We start from the raw sequence: 21,228 nt of genomic DNA on the forward strand, positions 1-21,228 counted from the left end.
AGTACTATTAGCCTGAGCTTCCCATCAAAGCAGGCTTGATCCTGCTTTGTTCTCAAGACACACAACACTACACCTACCCGATCTTGTGGCTAAGCCTTTTTTATTGTTTGCTTTGTAGTTCTTTACCCTGAACGATGAGTCGACGAGTGCCACGTTAATGATGCAGGTGCAGTCACGGCTGGAGAACCCGACACGCTACCATGTGGAACAGAGCAAGCGTCGCCAGGTGAAGCAGTACCTGAGTGGCAGTCAGCTGCTGTCACGACCGCAGCTCCAGCACGTTGCTTCCTCTGCTCCTAACGAGGCATTCAGCCCTGACAGCCCTGCATCGCTACCCCGCAGCGGTTCTGCAGCAACCAGCAACTCAGAGGTAACATTTTCAAGCTCCCAAAAAGATAACTTACTGAGTGGTGCCATCTGCAATGGCAAGAGCTTTTTGTGGGCTGAAATTTATTTGAACTCTTACTTATGAGAGCTTCAAGTTCCTCCCACTGACAGTGACCGCTGTTTAGTAGATTCTCGTCAATTCAAATTAAGGGGGTGTACGCACAGTTCAAAATCGATGAAATTCAAAATTATGGAAGTGATAAACTAAAGGCTGCATATGATGATGAAAGGAGGGGAAGCACCTCTGGAAACATCACTTTTTGTTTAAAAAAGAAATTCACAGTCGTTTTTCTGTGCACTCAAGCCTCGTTATAACAAAGTTGCATCTGACACAAAAATAAGTTCGTTATATCCAAAACTTCGTTATAAACGTATATTTGTAACACTGTATCTATGACAAGAGTATTCTTCATTTACTTCATTATAACCGATAATTCGTTATATTGAGGTTTGGGTGTATTTGTTTCTCAACAAGTGATTACGATCAGTGCCTGAGTTATTTGGTAACGCATTCTTTTAGTAAATTTCAGCGATAGGCGCTGAACCTGAAAGCACATCTGCTATCCAGCTGGATCCACATATTTAGAGAAAGAAAAAAAGGCTTTTGCAAAGTCATTTTACATCTTACATTTTATTCCATCTTATCTTGTCCATGAGTTACTCATGCCAGACAGCAGGCGGTATTTATTTTGATTCATTGTGACGAGGTTGGGGTAGTCATTCGCAAGTGAGAGGCACTTTGATTTCTACCCGCGTGCTAGCGTCAAACTTACTATCCCAGTGTGAGTTGAAACTCGTTTTAACAAAGTGATGACCATGCTAAGTTTATTTCGTTAAATCGGAAATTTCGTAAAATTAAGAAAGTGAAAAATTGTAACGTAGCGTATCCAGAAGCTACCACACCATTGCTTTTGCCAGCAACCCATGTCTGCATGTCTGAAAAGTCGGTGAGGGCAGCCCGTGAACGGCCCAGACATAGGGTACCATGCCTGGTTGATAGGCTACAGGCCATGTAGAAAGTTACGTGAAGCTACGACAGGCTCAGTTCAGTTCAGTTTACAGTCAAACCTCGATATATCGAACACGGACATATCGAATTATTGCCTACATCGAACGGTTCCTATATCACGTGGGAAATCGCATGCATTTTTAATTTTTTATTTCGAACGAAGTTTGACGTATAATGGATATATCGAACTCGGCCACCCCAAACCGCCCGCGCTCCGTTGACAGGCGGCGAGCTTTCCCGCCGCGCTCCGTTGACAGGCGGCGAGCTTTCCCGCAACTCTCGAAAATAGCGGTAGCGCGGTGGGCGTTTACGACTGCTGCACACATCGATGGCGCCGAGTGCGCCACTTGAACGTAGCGGCATACGCATGCCGCAGCCTTGCAGCAACGACGCACTGCACTTGTTGCACCAGCTCCTCCTTGATAGTATCGCCAGGCATCCGTCGCATCGGTCGTTGTTGTGCTCGTGTGTTAGGCCTGCCGCGCGTTGTGGTGTGTGTAGCGATGGCTGCAGACGCGAAGAAACGGACGACCCTGACTTTTGCAGCAAAACTGGAAGCAATCCAGCGCGTTGAGAATGGTGAGAAGAAGTCTAGCGTCGCGGACGGGTTAGGCATACCAAGGAGCACATTGAGTACTCTGCTCAAAAACAAAGCCGACATAAAGGCCAAGGCCGAGAAGAGTCAGCACTCGGGCGCGCGGCGTGTACGCAAAGCTGCTTTTGAAGATGTTGAGAAGTCTCTCCACAAGTGGTTCATGGACGCAAGGGCCCGAAATATTCCTGTATCGGGCCGATGTTGCAACAGAAGGCAAAGAACTTTGCATTCATTCTCGGCGTCGAGAATTTCAGTGCGAGTAGCGGTTGGCTACAACGTTTTAAGACTCGTTTCAACATTGTCGGGAAGACTGTGTCGGGAGAGAGTGAGGACGCCAATGATGAAGAAATTCAGAAGTGGCTTGATCATGAGTGGCCCAAAGTTCTCGCCAAGTATGAGCCGAGCCAAATCTTTAATGCTGACGAGACGGGCCTGTTCTGGCAAATGCTTCCGCGGCAAACGCTGGACACTCGCGGGGACAAGTGCCACGGGGGCAAGCAAGGCAAGGCCCTTGTGACGGTCCTATTGGCTGCCAATATGGATGGGAGCACGAAGCTGCGGCCACTTGTAATTGGCAAATTTAAAACCCCGAGGTGCATGCGGAACTGCCCCAATATTCCGGTGACTTATGCCTGGAATAAGAAATCGTGGATGACGAGGGATATTTTCCTCAAGCGGCTGAAGGCGTGGGATTCGGACCTGGTGCGTCAGGGACGGAAGGTATGCCTTATCGTCGATAACTGCACGGCACACCACACCGATGCCCAGCTGAGCAACATCGAAGTGGTATTTCTGCCGCCCAACACCACTTCGAAGCTCCAACCGTTGGACCAGGGCATTATCCGCACATTTAAGTCTATCTACAAGCGTCAGCTGATCGACATTTTGCTTGTAAGACTCCGGATGGGCCAAGATCTGAAGATCGATCTTTTGGGCGCCATCCAAATGCTCAAGGCGTCGTGGGAAAAACGTCAAGCAGTCGACGATAGCCAACTGCTTTCGGCATGCGGGCTTCGGTGGACGCACTGACGAAGCATCAGTGGAAGAATCCGAGGAAGCTGGGTTGGCATGCGCAGATGAAGAAAGCGAGCTCGCCGAAACGTGGAGCAAGCTGGAGAGCTTTGTTGGTGCGGAGCCGCAAAGCATGTGCATCGAAGACTTCATTGGAGGTGACGACAGCACTGGTACAACGGCGGAGCTAACGGATGTAGAGATCGTCGCCGAAGCTACCGCTGAGCAGCCGAATGAAGACGCTGCCGAGGTGGATCCCGCAAGCGCTGATGGTGCCCCGCTCCCGACATCAGCTGAGGTCGTAGCCGCTTTGGCCCTTGCGCGCCGCCACTGCAGCGCGATTGAAGGCACCGGCCTTTCACTTGTGGATCGCCTGGACTATGTTGAGGACGCAGTCGTCAAACACGCCATTGCCAACAAAAAGCAGGCTACTCTTTTTCAGTATTTTAAGCCAACACAATAAATACTTTGTTTGAATCTTCAAGTGAGTATTTACTGCACCACGATTGGTTCGTTGGTTGTTTTCGACAAGTTCTTGACGCATTTTTTACGTGATTTTTTATATCGAATTCTGGATATATCGAACTATTTCGCGATCGCCGTGCCGTTCGATATATCGAGGTTCGACTGTATTTTCCTTAAAGGCCCCGTTAGGGGTGTTACATAAGGGGTGGGGTACATCATGTGATGGGTAATTCCAAATAAAAACCAATGAACTTTGTAAAAAGAGGAGGCAAAAAGCAAAATGTTGATACACTGTGCAAACGAAAACAAAAACACGCGCTAGGTAATTAATTTGGCAACATTAGGAGAAACAACATAATGTGCTAATTATAACGTAATAACTGTTGAAAAATATTCCACAAAAATAACACTGTACACATAAATACAACATAAAAACAATGAACCGTTGTGTAAATGAATACTCGCGTTAAGTACTATCAATGGCAACTAATTTGGTAAAACAGAAGACACAGCAGCAATGAACATATGGTTGTTATTTGTAGATACAACATGGTGCAGAAGGGCATTCCACTCTGACGCTGTTCGAGAAAAAAATGATGCAGAGAAAGTAGTTGTGCGTGAACGCGGTTTTAGAACCTGTAGCTGGTGACCAGTGCGTTGCGATATTCTTGCTGGTGGGGTGATGTACGGCATGCGGTTAAGTGAACTGTAGAAAAGCTTATGAAAAAGACCAAGGCTGGCTATCGTACGACGGTGTAGGAGTGATTGTAATTTAGATTTTTCTTTTAAGGCTGATATGCTTACGTCATACGAGTAGGATGAATGAATGTATCTTGCTGCGCGATTTCGAAATGACTCAAGTGCGTTGATGAGGTATTTTTGATATGGGTCCCAGATTGGTGAAGCATATTCAACTTTAGGCCTGATTAGTGATATGTACGCTAGTAGTCTCACGTCGCGTGGGGCATGACGTAGGTGGCGCCTCAAAAAGCCTAGTGATTGGTTCGCCGATGATAGAATGCTGTTGATATGTGTGCCCCAGTTAAGATCAGATGAAATTAAGACTCCTAAGTACTTGAATGATGGGACTGTTTCAATGAGGCTATTGCCTATTGTGTAAGAAGAAGGAATGGGGCTGCGACTACAGGTAAATGACATATGTTTACGTTTTTTTGGATTAAGTGTCATTAGCCACTGGGTACACCAAGTCTGTACATGGTTAAGGTTTTGCTGCAATGTATCTGCGTCTGTAATATTGTTAATGGTATGATAGATCAGGCAGTCATCTGCGAACATACGGATTTTACAAGTTACATGGAGGGGTAAGTCATTGATATATATAAAAAAAAAAAGTGGGCCAAGAACGGACCCCTGGGGGACACCTGAAGTAACCGGAAGTGGGACGGAGGACTGATGACTCACGCTGACGAATTGCGAGCGGTTGACTAAGAATGCTTCAAGCCATTTTAGTACGTCGGAGTTTAAGTTTAAGAAGGAAAGTTTATGTAACAAGTGTCGGTGAGAAACCTTGTCAAAAGCTTTTTGATAGTCGAGAAAGATAGCGTCAGTTTGTTTTGTTACAGTCAAGATTCGTATGAAGGTCGTGAATGAAAAGAGCTAGCTGTGTTTCGCAAGAAAGGGCCTTACGAAATCCATGCTGTGCAGGATGAAAGAATTGATTGGCATCTAAATGGTCCATAATGAGTGAGTAAATGACGTGCTCCATGATTTTACTTGGCAAACTCGTGAGGGAGATGGGGCGATAATTTAGCGGGTGAAGCCGGTTACCTGCTTTTATAGATGGGAATGACTTTCCCCACTTTCCAGTCGTGAGGGATGCAACCTACTGAAAGTGACTGAGCAAACAACAGACACAAAAATGCCGAGGATATATCCTTAGTGTTTTTTAACAGTTTTGAGTTAATACCATCGATACCGGCACAGGACGAAAGTTTTAGGTTATCAATCACATTTGAAGTACCATCTACGCTGAATGTAATGGCCGGCATTCTAGATACTATGTTGCTAGACAGTAATGGCAGAGGAGCACTAGTATCCTTAGTAAAAACTGAGACGAAGGCATTGTTGAAAGTTGTGGCGCAGTCAGTATCAGACATAATGTTCCCCGAATCATCAGCAAGTGTTATGGCGCGAACATGACTTGGGTTTATTACCTGCCAAAATTTCTTCGGGTTTTCTCTAAGAATTTTGGGTAAGTCGTTGTTAAAAAAATCATGCTTGGCACCACGAACAGCAGATAGGTACATTTTTTCGGCAGAATAATATTTTTCCCAAGCGTTAGCATTCGTACTCTGTTTAGCAGCTCGGAAAAGTCTTTTCTTTTTATTTTCTAAATGCTTTAAGTGATTAGTGAACCACGGATTCTGCTGATTCTCAGGGAAGGTAATTTTCGGTATGTGTTTGTCTGCTAATTGAATCATTTTACTTCTAAAGAGCACCCAGTTATCATCAATAGATCGTTCGTGAAATCGAGACTCAAAGTGAGATAGAAAGGCGGTTAACTCGTCGTTAATGGCTCGGAAGTTTCCTCTATCGTATAGGCTGATTGTTTTGTTACATGTTGCACGTGGTGGTGCGGAAAAGCTACGACAGACTGCTGATATGCAATGACGGGGAGAACGGATAAGTGATTGTACGAGCAGGTCGAGCGAGAAAGTTGCAAGGAGATTATTGGTGCTATCTGTCGCATAAACCATGAAATAATGTAAGAACGCTACCAACGGTCGTTGTTCTGTGCATGGTTGTGGCGTACGGCCTACTCAAGTGAAGCTATGGCTGTAACTAAGGCGACTAGATATTTTAACGCGATATAGTTAGAACAAACGCTCAGAGAAAAACTCGCCTCTCTCGAAATTGTAAAGAAATCACCGCCTTTTTACTGCACTAGTTCAAGAAAAACTTCTTCGTTAAATCGGGTTTGGTGGCCAAATTAGTTCGTTAATTCGGGTTGATGACAACGCTGAACCTTGTGGGTATTTGCCATGCAATGGAAATTTCTTCGTTGCATTGGCAACTTCGTAACATTGAGTTTCGTTAGATCGAGCTTTAGTTGTATTGAAATGTTCAAATACAAGTTGAATAGTACGAATAGGGCAGAAAACTGTTCGAATATGAAATATATGCACTTCATTAAAAGTTTCAAAACAGAAAGCAACAACAGCATTCATTATTATTTTGAAATAAAGTAATGAAACTGCATTTCACTAAGTTCAAGCACCTTGATTGGTCTTTCGGTAATGCACTCATTACGAATGTTAAGGCAGAAAAATTTACTTCTTTGCATGTTTAAATGTAAGCACTCTCTACGCTCGGTAACAGGACATATTGTAAGTGCGATACAACCATCTCATATGTGATTGAGGTGACAAGGTGCAACGTAATGCTCACACATAGCCTTTTCTTTTCCCAAACGTTTGAATATTGTTAAAATAAAATTCTTGATACAGTTGAACCTCGCTGTAGCAGATGACCATTCAAGGAAATTTCCAGTTATTCAGCAGTAAATCAACGATGAAGTCGAGAGTTGGACGGAAACCCGCCTGGTCAGGAACAGACATGAAGGCAATTAAATCAAGACACTGAGCACGATAAAAGCAAAAGGCAAGATGTTTCGGCTCCCGTATGGGAGCCTTGTTCACAAATGGGCTTGCCCTCTTGGCTCCGTTCGGCATGGCGGCATGCAGGTGAATACTCGCAAAATCCTTTGGGAACTGGTACTCGAGTCGACGACGGGCAAAGAAAGCCTCATTCTCGAGTGCTCGTGCTTTTTGTCTGCAGTCTAAAATTCTGGCTTGTAGCAGCAGAGGCTCCGCCTTGAAAACAGTGCTGTTCCTGAAGCTGGTAGGCACAGGTCTGTTGAGGCGAAGGGATTGCAGAATAAAACCACGGGTTTTGCACTCCAGATTGAAGTTAAGGTGCCCTTTGATGGCAGACACTCAGCTGGTCAAGGAGATGTACTGGCGAATCTGAGTGATGGCAGGTTGGCTGTACACAATATAGCAATAGTTTTAGCCGTGTTAGTGCAACTGCGCAGCTGACGTGCATGTATGGCTGTGTTTAGTTCACTCAAAGAAGCTTTTGTGTGTTAGTGTGTGTTTTGGCATGGCGGTACCATGCAAAAAAAGGTTTTATCCTTAGAGGATAAAGCTCGCATCCTGGCTGAAGTTGCAATTGGACAAAAGATAGGTGACATTGCAAAATGAGTTCTGTAGAATCTCGCAAGGTGACGGAAAGGTTATGAAATGGATAATTGACAACCACTAGTTTGTAGCAATAAGCTACAAATGGGTGGTTACAGGAAGTTATACCTAAATGAGTGGGTGTAGCTACAAAGAAAGTAGGTGGCTCACAAACGCCGAGCTCACAAATTTGGAACTCAAGTACTATTCACTGAAATGGCACTTCTGTAATTCAACTCTATGATAAGAAGCCTTAACGGGAGATGTGGGTCGAAAAACGCGAGTTTTCTAAAAAATTATCGATTTTTTTGTTTTCACCTGTTTTGTTAAGATTAGTACCTCTACTGTTCTGAAAAAAAAAATCTATGTTGAGACTCAAGTGGAAATGCTTTAAAATTGCGTCTAAAGATCACAAGGTGGCTGTCAAAAGGCCGAAAGTGTGTCATCTTCGAACACCTTGCCACTGATAATGTGCCACCGCTCGCCATTGTCGACCCCATGAGGCAAAGAGCCGAGCCTCACTCTTCAAATAACGACGGTTTCCCGCGCTGCTGCAGCGCAACAAATAATAAAGAGAAGCACGCTTTTGCCGCCTTTTGCGAGCGCCGCGACTGGCTTTAAATCACGTGGTACGGATCGGGAGCCGCCATTGGCCGCTGTGCGCCTGTGTGTGCTGTGAAGCCTACTTGCAGGATCCGTGTCTCATCGAGCAGCGCAGCTGAACAACACTTTTCTCGAGCGCTTATCCGTTATGGATGAAGAAAGCCGTAGGAAGCGCAGTCACCGGCCTGTGAAGTTTCACACGGCGCACAAATTTCGAGCACGCCCCTGCTCACCAAGGCCCAGGGAAAGGCAATTTTCCCCATTTACAAGAGGCTAACCGACGAGAAGCTACTGACCCGCTGTATTCAGGGCAAAACTCGGAATGCAGCGGAGTCGCTAAACAGTAAAATTTGGCTCCTCTGTCCAAAGACACGATTTGCCTCAAGACATGTTGTGGAGATGGCCACTGGTATGGCTGTTCTCTGGTTTAATCGGAGGCACTCCAGTTTTGAACGCGTTCTGGAAGAGCTTGGCGTGCTCCCGCCTCATGATCTGGTTGCACTTGGCACATCACGGGACAGCACGCGCCAGAAAAAAATGGCTGAAAAACTAACAGGAGAAGCAAGGGCTCGTCGGCGTGCGCTGAAGAAAAAATCTCTTGTCGAGGAGTCAGCTCGAAAGAGCCGTGAGGGCCAAACCTATGGTGCTGGCGCATTTTAATGGCAGTGGCCACTACAAGGAGGATTGTTCTTTCTTGTGTACAAATTTCGTCCCATTCAACGACATCTTTGATAAATAAACATGCAATTTTGACTTTAAAACTCGCTTTTCTCAAAACACAAATTTTGTCATTTTTGTCAATGTGCCCCTGCCTTTTCGGGTACTTCTGGTGCTCAGATCTGCATGAAATTTTTCCCAAATTTTTTCCAAAGTACAAGAAATGCAATTATCTTGTTTGAGCCTAGGCGACACCCTCAAAATTAGGGATTTATTACTGGGATTACAAAGAGATCAATAATTCGACACAGCCAATCGTACGTAACATAATTACACAGGACACCAATTAGCTAATGCACATTACCAAATGTGGCCGCGAACGGCACACCCACAAAACGAACGAACAAAGAAGTAAGTTTGGAGAGCCGACCTACCCTTCGGCCAGCGCTCACGCGATCTCGCACCCCAGCGCAGAAGAAACAGAACAGAGAAAGTAACACTTGAAAGAAACATACAGTGCATGATCGCGAGGCGCTGCCTCAGGACTTCGAGACCGCGGAGGGGAGCACACGCCCGCTGAGGACGGAGCCCCGACAGGACGACGTAACCGCCGGCCGGCAACAAAGAACAAAGGATCGCCGCCGGCCAGAAAGGTCAAAACGCGTACGCACCCCTCGAGGTCCCCAAGTGGTCTCTCCGAACCTTGTCGCGCGCCCCCGCTTCTAGGTGAGCGCGAGCAAGGTCCGAATCCCGCCAAAATGGGGCCAATGGGGCACCGTGTTTAACCTTCGAGGGCGGGGTGGCAGCAGAGTGACGGCGATTTATGACCAGCTGCCACCCACCCGGTCGGGACGAGAGTGATGCGAGAACTCTTCAAGGGAAAATGGCGCCGAGCAACTGGGGCGGACGCCTAAATCCCCACATCCCTCCCTCCTTAAATGCCCCCTACTAACCGGAGCTCCTGTGTCGGCCAAGAAAACATACACAACAAAGTCGCAACGGCACGACAACTGGGAGTTAAATTAAATTAACACGCGGCGAAGATCCTCAGGAAGAAGACAAACATTAGCTCTAAAGCTCTCCCAATTAAGATATCAACACCTTATCGAAACGCGTACATTTGACGTGCACAGAAACCACAATTAAAAACTTAGCACTCGAAACGAAGAAATGCAAAAACAAGCATCTGCCGAGGTAGTTATAGGCAACAGTACAAACGGTGAAGAAGACATAAAAGTCAGAACGATCGCGAAAAGTCTCTTAGATGAATGGTGCCGCTCGTCTCAGGCCCGTCCTCCCAGACACAGACCGCAACAGGCGTCGGTCGCCGGCCGCCACGTCGATGCCCTGACTGCGACAGGCACCGCAACCGCAGCCCGATCAGTTACCTCGCTGTCGCTGCTGCTGTATCTCTGGCCACGCCGACTTCACTCGACGACGCAACGCGGCAGAGTACACATCAAAGCACTCGCAGAGCACAGAACACTCTAGATAAATGAACTACATGACATTAAAGAACCAAACATTCAAGCAAACACATACGTAAAAGCAAAAGGTGAGGGTTCAACAGTATCTAAACACTGGTTGCATAAACGGGAAATCAAGAATGGGAAGAACCAAGGAAAGAGAAGTTGCCTGCAAGGAAGTCACTAGCCGAATATCGAAATCCATAACCTGAAGAAGTGAATGAAAGCTTTATCGAGGAGTCCCCATTCGCTGTCCTAAATCAAATTAACGTGCATAACATCTGTACGGCCGGTCCCTTGTCATTGTTTCTCCGTCTGATCAGTTCATCCGGACAGTAAGCGTGGTCTTCACTAGCGCGTTGACGTATGACCTCGACACTAGCGGATAATCCTCCCACGGACGCACACTGCCCATTCGCGACACCGACAAAAATGGACGTCCATAACGTGCTGTCTACGAAATGGACAGACGCGGAAGGGACGGCGATAGTCGAACATTTACACCATGCCGCGCGCCGAATCTCAGAGCGAATTAACCTTAGTGTAAGCATTACCACTCTGAAGACAGGCCAATAAAATATAACAAATGCAGTGGTGCGAAACCTCGTACCTCTGCGCCGGGGGTTGCCAATCTGTTTACACACGTCGGTCGTCGACAGCGGTAAAGGAGGTGGCATGCGAACTTGGGCCGAGCTCGTCTGGATCATGCAAAGTAAACCCATCCCCCCTACCTTTTGGGGCAGCAGCGCCCGGCGCTGCTTCGGACCCCACGCGCTCGTTGCAATACCAGCAACGTTCCAGCGCCCGTGCCCGTGCAATACCAGCACGTCCCGGCGCATCGCCTCCCGGAGGCCGTCGCATCACCAGCGACAAACGAAGAAACTATTTACAAATATATATAACTGGGTTACTCCGCTGTCCGTTCGCAGCTCTTCGGGCCACTACAAAAAAAAACAAAAAGAGACAACTCCAGAGCCCAGATGGGTATGGCTCGTCTTGTCTCCCCCCGGCCGGCTTTCCGTCAGGGCGGCCTTCCCGTCATAGACCCTTTTCATAATTGTAAAGCTAGCTTTCCTGCCATGCAGTTTGCCCAAGTAATGGCGGCTAGTCACTTACTGCAAACAGCGTGTTTAAGCGCATTTTGCTTACGCTATTACGTGGAAAATGTACACTCGGCTCTCTTGACATAAATACGCCTAATAGACAAGCCTCAGCACGTGCAACTAGGACCTCGTCTCCACTCTAAGCAAGAGAGGTGCCGCCATTAGTTGTTCAAATATGCAGCGCAGAGAAGCGCACTTGCGGATTATGAAAAGGGTCTATTGTCATGGGGTTGCAGGGACGCGTCCCCTTCTGCGCATGCGACGGGGGGTGCCTGAGGCGCTCGCCTGTTCGCGGACCGGGCTCGTTTTATGACCTGTCTTTGTCCACTTGGCGGTTGTTCCGCCATTTTCGTCCTTTTGCTGGCATGTGCGGAAATCGTGACCAGCAGCAACACGGGGCATGAAATAGTGCGTCAACTATTACGGAATTAGGCCAGAAACGCATAGGGGCTCAGAGAAAATCCGTTTGACTCACCGAATCGCTGAATCAAAGGCAGAGCAGGGGAGGTCAGTCTCCCCGGAACAGCATGACGAAGGTCTCAGGTTATCCAACGAACTCCCGCCGCCAAGAACGAATGTTGTATCTTGGTGGCCACTTGCTGCACACCTTTCCTCATCCGCGCTTCTCACCAGAAGCTTTGAAGCGGGTGCCCAATACTTCTTGAAAAGTGGCACTTGCCTCTTTCCGTACCACGTTACCTCAACAGAGACCAGGCCTAGGGTAATTTACGCTGGAACGATTTATAAGTCAGGCAACTCTCAAGAAAAACGGCGGATGAATGCAAAGAAAAGAGAGAGAAGAAAGATACGAATGTACACGGACGCACTGAACTTGACGCGACAACCGCACTCCGCGTAAAAGCTCGGATTTTCAGCGACCAGAGGCTGATTAGGCCCCTGGCCCCACGCTGGACGCGAGATGTGGTGTCGTCTTCACTCCCGGCGTGCACGGTCCTCACTATATACTCTTTAGCCGTACGCACCAAACACCACCGCGGGTTCGAGCGCTGGGAGCTTCATGCAGGTTGCCGCATCCTCGCTCGTCCTGCGCCCGTGTACCGTTCGAACTGCTGCGCGCGAGAACTCGGCCCGTCACCGCGAAGGAACGGCGAGCCGTCGCGCACCGAGGGAGACCCTAGGCGACACTATCCAAATTAGTGGTTTATTACTGGGGACTACAAGGAAATCATTTGTTTTACACCAGAGTCAATCGCGAATGACATAATTACACATGACACCAATTAGCTCATACAAGTTACCAAATGTGGCCGCGAATGGCACACCTATAAAACAAAGAAAGAAAGAACCAGGTTTGGAGAGCCGACCTACCCTTCGGCCAGCGCTCCCGCGATCTCGCACCCCAGAGCAGAAGAAACAAAACAGACAAAGCAACACTTGAAAGAAACGTATACAGTGCACGATCGCGAGGCGCTGCCTCAGGACTTCGAGACCGCGGAGGGGAGCACGCGCCCGCTGACGCCGGGGCCCTGACAAAACGACATAACCGCTGGCCGGCGACGAAGAACAAAGGATCACGCCGGCCGGAAAGGCCAAAACGCGTACGCACCCTTCGAGGTCCCCAAGTGGTCTCTCCGAACCTCGCCGCGCGCCCCCGCTTCTAGGCGAGCGTGAGCAAGGTCCGAATCCCGCCAAAATTGGGCCAATGGGACACCGTGTTTAACCTTCGAGGGCGGGGTGGCAGCAATGTGACGGCGATTTATGACCAGCTGCCACCCGTCCGGTCGGGACGAGAGTGATGCGAGAACTCTTCAAGGGAAAATGGCGCCGAGCAACTGAGGCGGACGCCTAAATCCCCACATATTATATAATAAAAAAAAGTTATATAAACTTTTACCAGGATAGGAGAAATATGAACTTCCCACGTTAAACTTTTCACGTTTAGTACATATTTTGTATGGACTTGCTAATTAGTTATTTGCATTCCACACTTTATTTGAAACATTATGAACTATCAATTGTAAAAAATTATTGAAGTTTAGGTCTGAAAAGAGGGGGGTCAAAAGGCTTAAGTTTTTCACTTTGTCATGTTGCAGAACTAAAAGTATGCAACTTCCAAGAAAACTAATTATATATTTGAAATCAGCGTAAAAATCTCTACAAACACCCCAAGTTTCATTGCTCTAGGATGAATATTAAAAAAAAGTGTCTTCGACCCGCATCTCCCCTTAAAGGAGTACTGACATGATTTTGAAGTGCAGCAAAACCGATGTTTTTGGTTTCCTTGGCATGTAGTGTTAACGCTGTCCCCACAGCGCTTCCGGGAAACATGTATAAATATTTAAGTTTGATTTTAAAGTTTTCATCTCCCAGCATCTGCAAGGCAGCTTCACCGCATGGAGAGCCCTATGACGTTTCAAGTCAGCTCACTTGGTTTGCGAAATCTGGGTTCTGCATGCAGCCTAAATCACAGAAATTGCTGTCGGAGGCACTGGACGACAGTTCACTCATCATGAACCACGTTCGACTGACAGCAAAGGACATCAGGTGCATATTTCGTGGGTTGCAGTCTGCCCGTGACGTCACGGGCAGACTTGACACGTCACTATGAAGCCGCCCTCTCGAAACCGAAACCGAAACTGCTGGTTGAAAGGAGCGGTATTAAAAATATATGCAATGCATCCCCAGGCACCACGACACTCTTTTTAGGGTTCTCAACACCTGTGCTTTCATGTAGAGCAACAACCCGAAAAATTTTAAAATTCATGTCAGTACTCCTTTAAAGGCCAACTCCGGCAATTCTTTGTATCAGTCGATCTCGGTAAAATTCGCTGGGTACGTTCCTTTGTATGTTTCCGTTTTTTGTGCCAAATTACAGGCTTGAGAGTACGCAGGTTGTTTACAAATGAATTTTGTTGATTGCCTCGAACTGCCCACCTGGTTTCTCACAATTATTGGCCGCTTTGTTTGTGTAGGCATCATTTATGGCAAAGCAACAGAAGTATGGAAGAACTGAGATGCCTCTACAGCGTCCACAAGGCAATGATCGTGTGTGTTTGGCTAGTGCTTCGCTCGTTTGGCATGCGAATTTCAGTTCCCTGTGAGCAGGTGTGTGACTGATAGGTGACAAATGGTGTTGTGTCGTGAGCTGCATATGATTCTCCAGGTAATTACCATAACAGTCACTAAACACTCGCAGCTAATGCTTACCCTTCGTCTCGATATTAGAGTGTTTTAGCTAGCAGTGCCAGTTTACTGCATGGAAAGAACAGTAGTACCGTATCGACTGAAGAGTGTGCATGCGGGAAATTTACTTTATGAAAACTCTTTCCATATACAGTAAGCTGCGAATCCTGCAAAAGGTGGCTCGTACTTGGCTTGTATTAAATTTTATTGTTCCTGTCGACATGACGTTAAACTCTGCTATCCACAAACCTATGCATTCTTCCCATAACAGTATTAAAGAATTTTAGTTTTTCTGCAAGTTTCCTAATGTTAGCATCACAGCAGCCACAAACTTGAACCTAAACAAGTGGTGCCATCTGGTGGCGGAGTGTGCAACCAGGCAAGCACGTAACATAAACAGGTGTATCCTACTTCCTTGAAGAGGAATGGCGATTCTAGTTGGCTTCCAAATGTGTCTGAATCACAGCTATAATTGTCCTACAGCTTCGAGGAGCTTGTGCAAGTGGCACGGTCAGTCACAGAGACATGGTACAGCTGGTGCAGCGTGGTCACCTTTTCGCTAAACGTCTGCTTTTCGCTGCTTTTGCAGCTTTCATACTCCTAGCTGGCGGGACCAGCATGCCTGGCACAACTTCTGGTTTTCACCACGTTATACATAGTGCGACGACAGTACTGCTCAGTTGGGTGTTGGTTTTTGTGTTGCGCTTTCTTGCCTTTTATGGGCCCTTAAAGCACCCAGAGGTCGAAAGTTAGTTGTTGTGGAGAAGTTGTGCACGAGTCTACAACGAACACGTAGCCTTAAGAATTTTTTGAAACGGGGCCGTAATAGCGGAGTTACACGCGTTTGATTTTCGAAACGCGGCGATCACTCCTTTCGTTCTTCCCATCGCTACCCTTCGTTCCTTGGCTGGTCTCCTATCTCAAACCTGCTTTGCCCTCCTCGCCAAGTGCCCCTCCCAATCTCACGTGGCATATGTCATGACCGACGCGCTCTTCAAAACAGTGTCCACTTCCGGTTGCTGCGACTCGTTCATCTGCGTGCTTCTCGGCTACCCGCTGTTGTTGATTCAGTTCACGCTAGCAATTTGGCACTTGTCTTACTGGCTGCAGTTGCCGATTTGCAAGCGCTGCACACACAGGCAACACGATGAAGAACAGCAAGGAGCGCGGGCAGCTGCTCACAGACTAGCCCTAGGTTCTTGTTCTACCAATTGCAGTATTGCTTGCCAACAGCATCACAGATTCAACGTGTTGGCAGCGCACAAATCACTGGGGAGGCCGGAAAGGCCCAGGGAGGAGAAAGGATTGTTTCCTGGAATTTCTGGTGCGCCCGCAGCTTGTATCGCGGCCACGTGTGGCATCGTTGATCATGACGGCATTCCGCACGCATTGTACGTGTTTACTTGAAATGTTTGGAAGAATATCGCAGGTGGTTTAGGGGCCCTTTAAGTGTACCTACTGCCAGTGAGTGATGCAACATACCCTGTTGAATGTAGAAAGTGGTCACGACACAAAGTTGGACCTTTACATGGCACAGTAGATGATGGTTGCTGTGTGGGCTGTAACCAGGCGTACAATCATCAAGAACTGCGTCACGCATGTGGGCTTCAAGCTCCGAGATGCCCAGCTAAATCATGAAGTCATAGTCATTTGCGCTTTTGCCACATTTGCGCCAGCAGGCGACCATTTGGGTGCTGCTCGTGAGTCCGTGCCCACAGCGAACGTGTGGAAGCCTCAAAAAAGTTTTTGCCACTAGGTGGCGACGATGACGCCAACGACATTGCGCTTAACATGCCGCATGCGAAAGGCCATGCAGGCGGCGCGGGAGTGCATCACAGTTCTGTGTGCCGTTTCACATGCTAGATGGCATTAGTTGCACATGGCAGCTTGTCGTTCTCGTTGCTCTCCCAAACCAAACTGAAACTGGTCGGTAATAAACAGACTGTTATTAATTATCTGTTGCATGCTGCAGCAAGCAATGTGCTGTGTTACGACTAATAGGCCTCCAGCAACATATTGCAGCAAAGAAACCCCACACCAAAATTTTTGTGTCAGTGCCCCTTTAGAAGTAGCATTACGCTTACAACAGTGCTGCAACACTCCTGCTGCCAAGCAGGAAGCTGAAGATTCTTATTGTGATAATGCTGTGTCGTATTGGCGCATTCATCTGTGGTTGGCCTCGCACCTTGTGTGCTTTGTGGTGCCAATCTGTAATGGCATCGCTTCAGGCACTGCTGCCAAAGTCGGAATCATTTATAGGCCCTCCTCTGCATTTTCGTTAAGAGAATGAAGGCTCTGTGAAGCTCATTGTAGCATCAGCCACAGCGGTGGTTCAGGGCTGCAGTTTGCTGGTTAGCCGGGATCGCGGCACCGCACGTACTAACTTGTAGGCATAGGATGAGCCTCTATGGCCGTGAGTACAGTAGGCTTAATAGAACGAAAGTGATAGCGAAACATACAGATCAGATGACTAGGGAAATTGTAGAGGCACTCGCAATTAACGAGAGCGAAGATTGTGTTAGCAGCCCTTCTGTATCGTTATCCGAAAAAGAGATAAAGTTCTTGTCGTGGTAGTGGTGGCGCGGTTGCTGTGACGCGATGTGGTGCGTGGGTGTCACTCTTTCCTTTTGTACCTGGGTATATTATGTTTCCATGCGAAATAAACCTCAGTTGTTAGTAGCGCTGTGTCCTCGTGCCCTTCCTGCGTCCTCATGTTTTCGTGCGCTAATTCTTCGATATGCTGTACCAACTAGCCCACCAGTCGGTTTTACTGTACAGTAGGCTGTGTGCAGTATCAGTTGAGTATTTGTCAGACTTACTCTTCAACTCTAGTAAATTTAAAAAGTCTGTGTATTCGTAATTTCTTCCAGGAATTCGGTGGCAAAATCACCTCTATAACGCAAAAGGCGTGTCACCTTTCCGGCAAGAATACATAAGGCTCCGTAGAAAACAAATGAAGTTGTATGGGCCAACTTGAATTGTGGAGTAAATCAACCTAACTTAGGGGTCGATATGGAGGCGGGCAACATATGGGCAAGTTTGTGGGAGGAAGGAGTCATTAGCCGGCCAGTGTGCACATGCAAACGTCTCAGTGAGCGCATTCTGCTATTTACTGAACATAGCAGCCCGACGCCGAAGCAGAAATCTTCCTCGCGGAACTGTTGGCTGAACACGCGCGTTGTAGCCAATGGCTGCTTACCAGTTTTAAGTTTTGCATTCCAAGCTTTGTGCAGCTTCTTACCCTGTGGACACGTGTGAAGGCTGATGCTGTGCTCCGTTGCATACGTCCGTGTACTGCGGCACCAAGCACTGACCTACCATATAAGAAGCCTTCAGAGACGACTGCATACTGTGGCACTTTCAAGTGTTGCTGAGCACGCAGCCGAAGCGAGAAAACCTCCCCATTTAATCAGAATTTGCCTCTTTCACTTTCCTGTTCTGCCTTCTGCCATTTTGGTAGGGTTTTGGTAGGGGCTAGGACAACCGCTATTGCCAGAAGCAAAGCCTCCGAGACGTTGAGACATTTCGTGACTTTCCTGCCAGGGGAAGGGCGCATGCGCTGGGGTGTCGTGAAAAAGACGGATTACAGTGCATGTAGGTGCTCCCGAAGCAGGTGACGCTGCTGCTATGAGTCCGTGATCCTTCCAGCACGTCATGCCGACAGTGGCACCGGCTTTTCCGGTGGGGGGGGGGGAGCCTCATGCACACAGATTTGTGCTTGCGAACCTGGCCCTTCTTTGGGTCCCTCAGCGCACTTTTTTTTTAGTGGCACTCACTCACTAGCACTATCGCAGCAGCCATATCAGTTAGAGTTGGAAGCCATAACCCGTGGTTCGTGTTGAGTCGCGACCGCAGTGGGTTTCAGGCCAGTGGGAACAAGGGTTAGTGCTTTAACTGACAGCATCAGTTGACACCACCACAAGCAACATAAAAGCATGTACAAAACCAAAGCGGCGAAGAATTCTGCCTGGGCCTCGAATATTCATGAAATAAAGCAAGAAAGTAGACAGCACACGATAGTGGCTCGCCTCTCGTGGCACTGCACTCTGACCCTGGGGCAGGGTGTTGCACACAAAGCCCGGGGTGCGCAGGGGTGACGGCGGCTGGAGAGCTCCCGGCTGGCTGAGCTTTGAGATAGTGGGATGTGCATGCAATTCCACAAGTTCAGTCACAAAAGTATGACAGCTGTTTTTGCACTCACCAGGGGAAAGCCGGAAGACGAGCGGTGAAGTGCCCCGTTCTCGTGCACCCACTTGCAGCGTAAATGATTGCTTTTTTTTTGTGACTGTCATCCTGTAATTCTCTTTGTTCCTTGAACCATGCGACCGGTGAACTCCATGAATCTACAGGGTGCATGAAGAACGGCTGTACGTGAAGCTCTGATAGTTGAATTCAGTTTGGTATGTTCTTATCCATTACCATTTAAATGGGGAAGTGATGTGACTGATGTCTCATGTGCATACTGGCCAATCCTGCCGATTTGTCCGGAAGCTCCCGAATCATCAACAGTCCTCTTGATTGTACAGGCACGACCATCAACCTTCCAAAAGAAACAGCCCCCCCCCCCACAAGAAGAAAATAATGAATGGTCTAGCATGCACGAACACTTGTTAAGTCACTTTCACCGCAGTACAATGGCGTCGTGCGGATAAGCGTACTATGATTGTAAAGGGGCTACCAGCTGTAATGGGACACGGCAAATTTGGCTAGTAATTACACACTCCTGCACGCACCATATAACTTTACTGGCAATAATTCAGAGCTGTCTATGGTGTTGCTACGGCCATGAGAAACCGTGAATAATAATGTGTACTAGCTTTTTTTTTTTTTTTTGTCGTGCCCCACTCCCTTCCCCACTTTACAAATCTCCCAAATTTTGAGGTCCCTAGGTTGGCAGGTATGCACTTCTAACCGCACCGCCCAAAACAAATAAATAATAACAAAAGACAGCGGTTCTAAAGTATCGTGTCCTTGAGGACCCGAACAGGTTTCCCAGAGGAGCTGCGGTACCCCGCCCTCTCCCCACCGACTGTAAAAAGGCTGGTTTTGCCTTTAATCAAAGTAGTGCTGTTGTTGGCTTTGTCCGTGGCCTTTGTTACTTACGCTTTCGTGTGTTCCCTGTAATCTCAATGAGGAACTCGCACTAACGTAAATGTGCGAGCGATTTCTTTTTAATCTTGTACTGCAGAATACGCCTTCCATGCAGCTGCTGTTTTAGAAACCTTAGGCCAGTGGTTCTCAGTCATGGATGTTTCCGGAACCCCTTGTGGACCAGTGGAAGTTACCTTGGCAGTGAGAAAAAAAGGGGGGGAGGGGGGGTCATAAATTAACACAACATGCAGCGTGAAATAGGTGACTTTAACTTCTCCCTGGCAAAGAATGGTCAAACTAAGGTGCCACGCCAAAATTCGATCACAAAAGGTTGTCAATAAGTTGTGCAGTTTGCAGCCACATTCAACCCGTTTCTAGCCATGTTTGCTGTCTAAATATGCAAGCCTAGCAAAGGTATGCTCACGCGCATATGTTGTAGAAAACTGCAACGAAAGCTTTACAGGGGAAACATATTATTGAGAAGGGGAAACATATTAGCTCTGCCGCAATGCAATTGTGTTGTGCAGCGAAGCATGTCAAAAATCAGAAGGGGCCCATGTCACGGACAGTGTGACTAAGAAAAGAGTCTTTTTTTTTTTTTCGAGGACAGATTTTGCGGACCCTTAAAAGTGGATTCACAGGGTCCGCAGACCCCCATTTGAGAACCACTGTCTTAGTTCATAAACACTGTCTTCACGCAAATGAAATGGCATACGTAGAGAAGTTTATTTCTTTTTGCAATTTCAGGTAACCAGCAGAATATTTTTCTTTTAAAGCCAACTTGGCTGCAGTACGTGAGTGCCATGCGGTGAAATGTACTAAAAGGGAGGAAGGGGCCACCAGCTGTCACGGAACATGGCACATTTTATGACCGCTGCTTTGCCACTATTGCCATGGCAACTGATCTACTACTATATTTGCAAATTTAAAAAATTCTTCTGATTCATTGACAAGGCACCTCTGAATCTACTGACATTTAGTATTTTTTATTGAAACAAAAGGAAACGCTGCTTCGTTATCAGTACAGAGTATTTTAAAACGGTGCCACCTGGCGAATGGGGACAAAAAAAAAAGAGGCTCGCTTGCTTATAGGTGAAGAATTTCTTGCAGTTTCAGATACTCAAGCGCAGTGCTCCTATACCTATGTCTTAAGTCCCTAAATTTTTCGCTGTTCTTTCTCAAGGAAAAATCTAGGGACTTTACCTATGTCTTATGAGCCATGAAAATTCCTACACTAATTATTGTAGCAAACTGCATGTGATGAGCAAGTATGTGGAAACGGTGAGACGGTGGAAGTGCACTACCTCACAACTTAAAAAAAGCCACACTGATGACTCCTTTCCTGTGGTAGTTAGAGAGGGAGTGAAACCCCTTTTCCTGTTTCTAAAAGGGAAAGGGAGCCCCGTGGGAACCCCCTACGTGCTTACATTGCAGTTCTGAAATTTGTTCCGCAGACAAAGCTATTTGCACCCTTCTGCAAATGAAGTGCCCAGCAACC

General features: G+C 47.3%; 2 protein-coding genes across 9 annotated transcripts in view; one reads left to right on the forward strand and one right to left on the reverse strand.

Annotated features, from left to right (window-relative positions):
* LOC119395691 (coiled-coil domain-containing protein 28B) overlaps positions 1-21,228 on the reverse strand; it is a 72,581-nt gene that overhangs the window by 36,105 nt on the left and 15,248 nt on the right. The gene's annotated exons all lie outside the window — the stretch shown is intronic.
* LOC119395693 (transcription factor E3) overlaps positions 1-21,228 on the forward strand; it is a 152,373-nt gene that overhangs the window by 21,293 nt on the left and 109,852 nt on the right. For 2 of the 5 annotated variants that reach the window (XM_049416743.1, XM_049416740.1), the window contains exon 3: positions 167-370. The exons of the other annotated variants lie outside the window; for them this stretch is intronic. In XM_049416743.1, the coding sequence (XP_049272700.1) occupies positions 167-370 (204 nt within the window). The remainder of the gene's footprint in view (positions 1-166; positions 371-21,228) is intronic. 5 annotated transcript variants of the gene reach the window in all.

The sequence above is a fragment of the Rhipicephalus sanguineus genome, chromosome 6 (genome assembly GCF_013339695.2).
Source record: "Rhipicephalus sanguineus isolate Rsan-2018 chromosome 6, BIME_Rsan_1.4, whole genome shotgun sequence".
In the NCBI taxonomy this organism is placed as follows: Eukaryota; Metazoa; Arthropoda; class Arachnida; order Ixodida; family Ixodidae; genus Rhipicephalus; species Rhipicephalus sanguineus.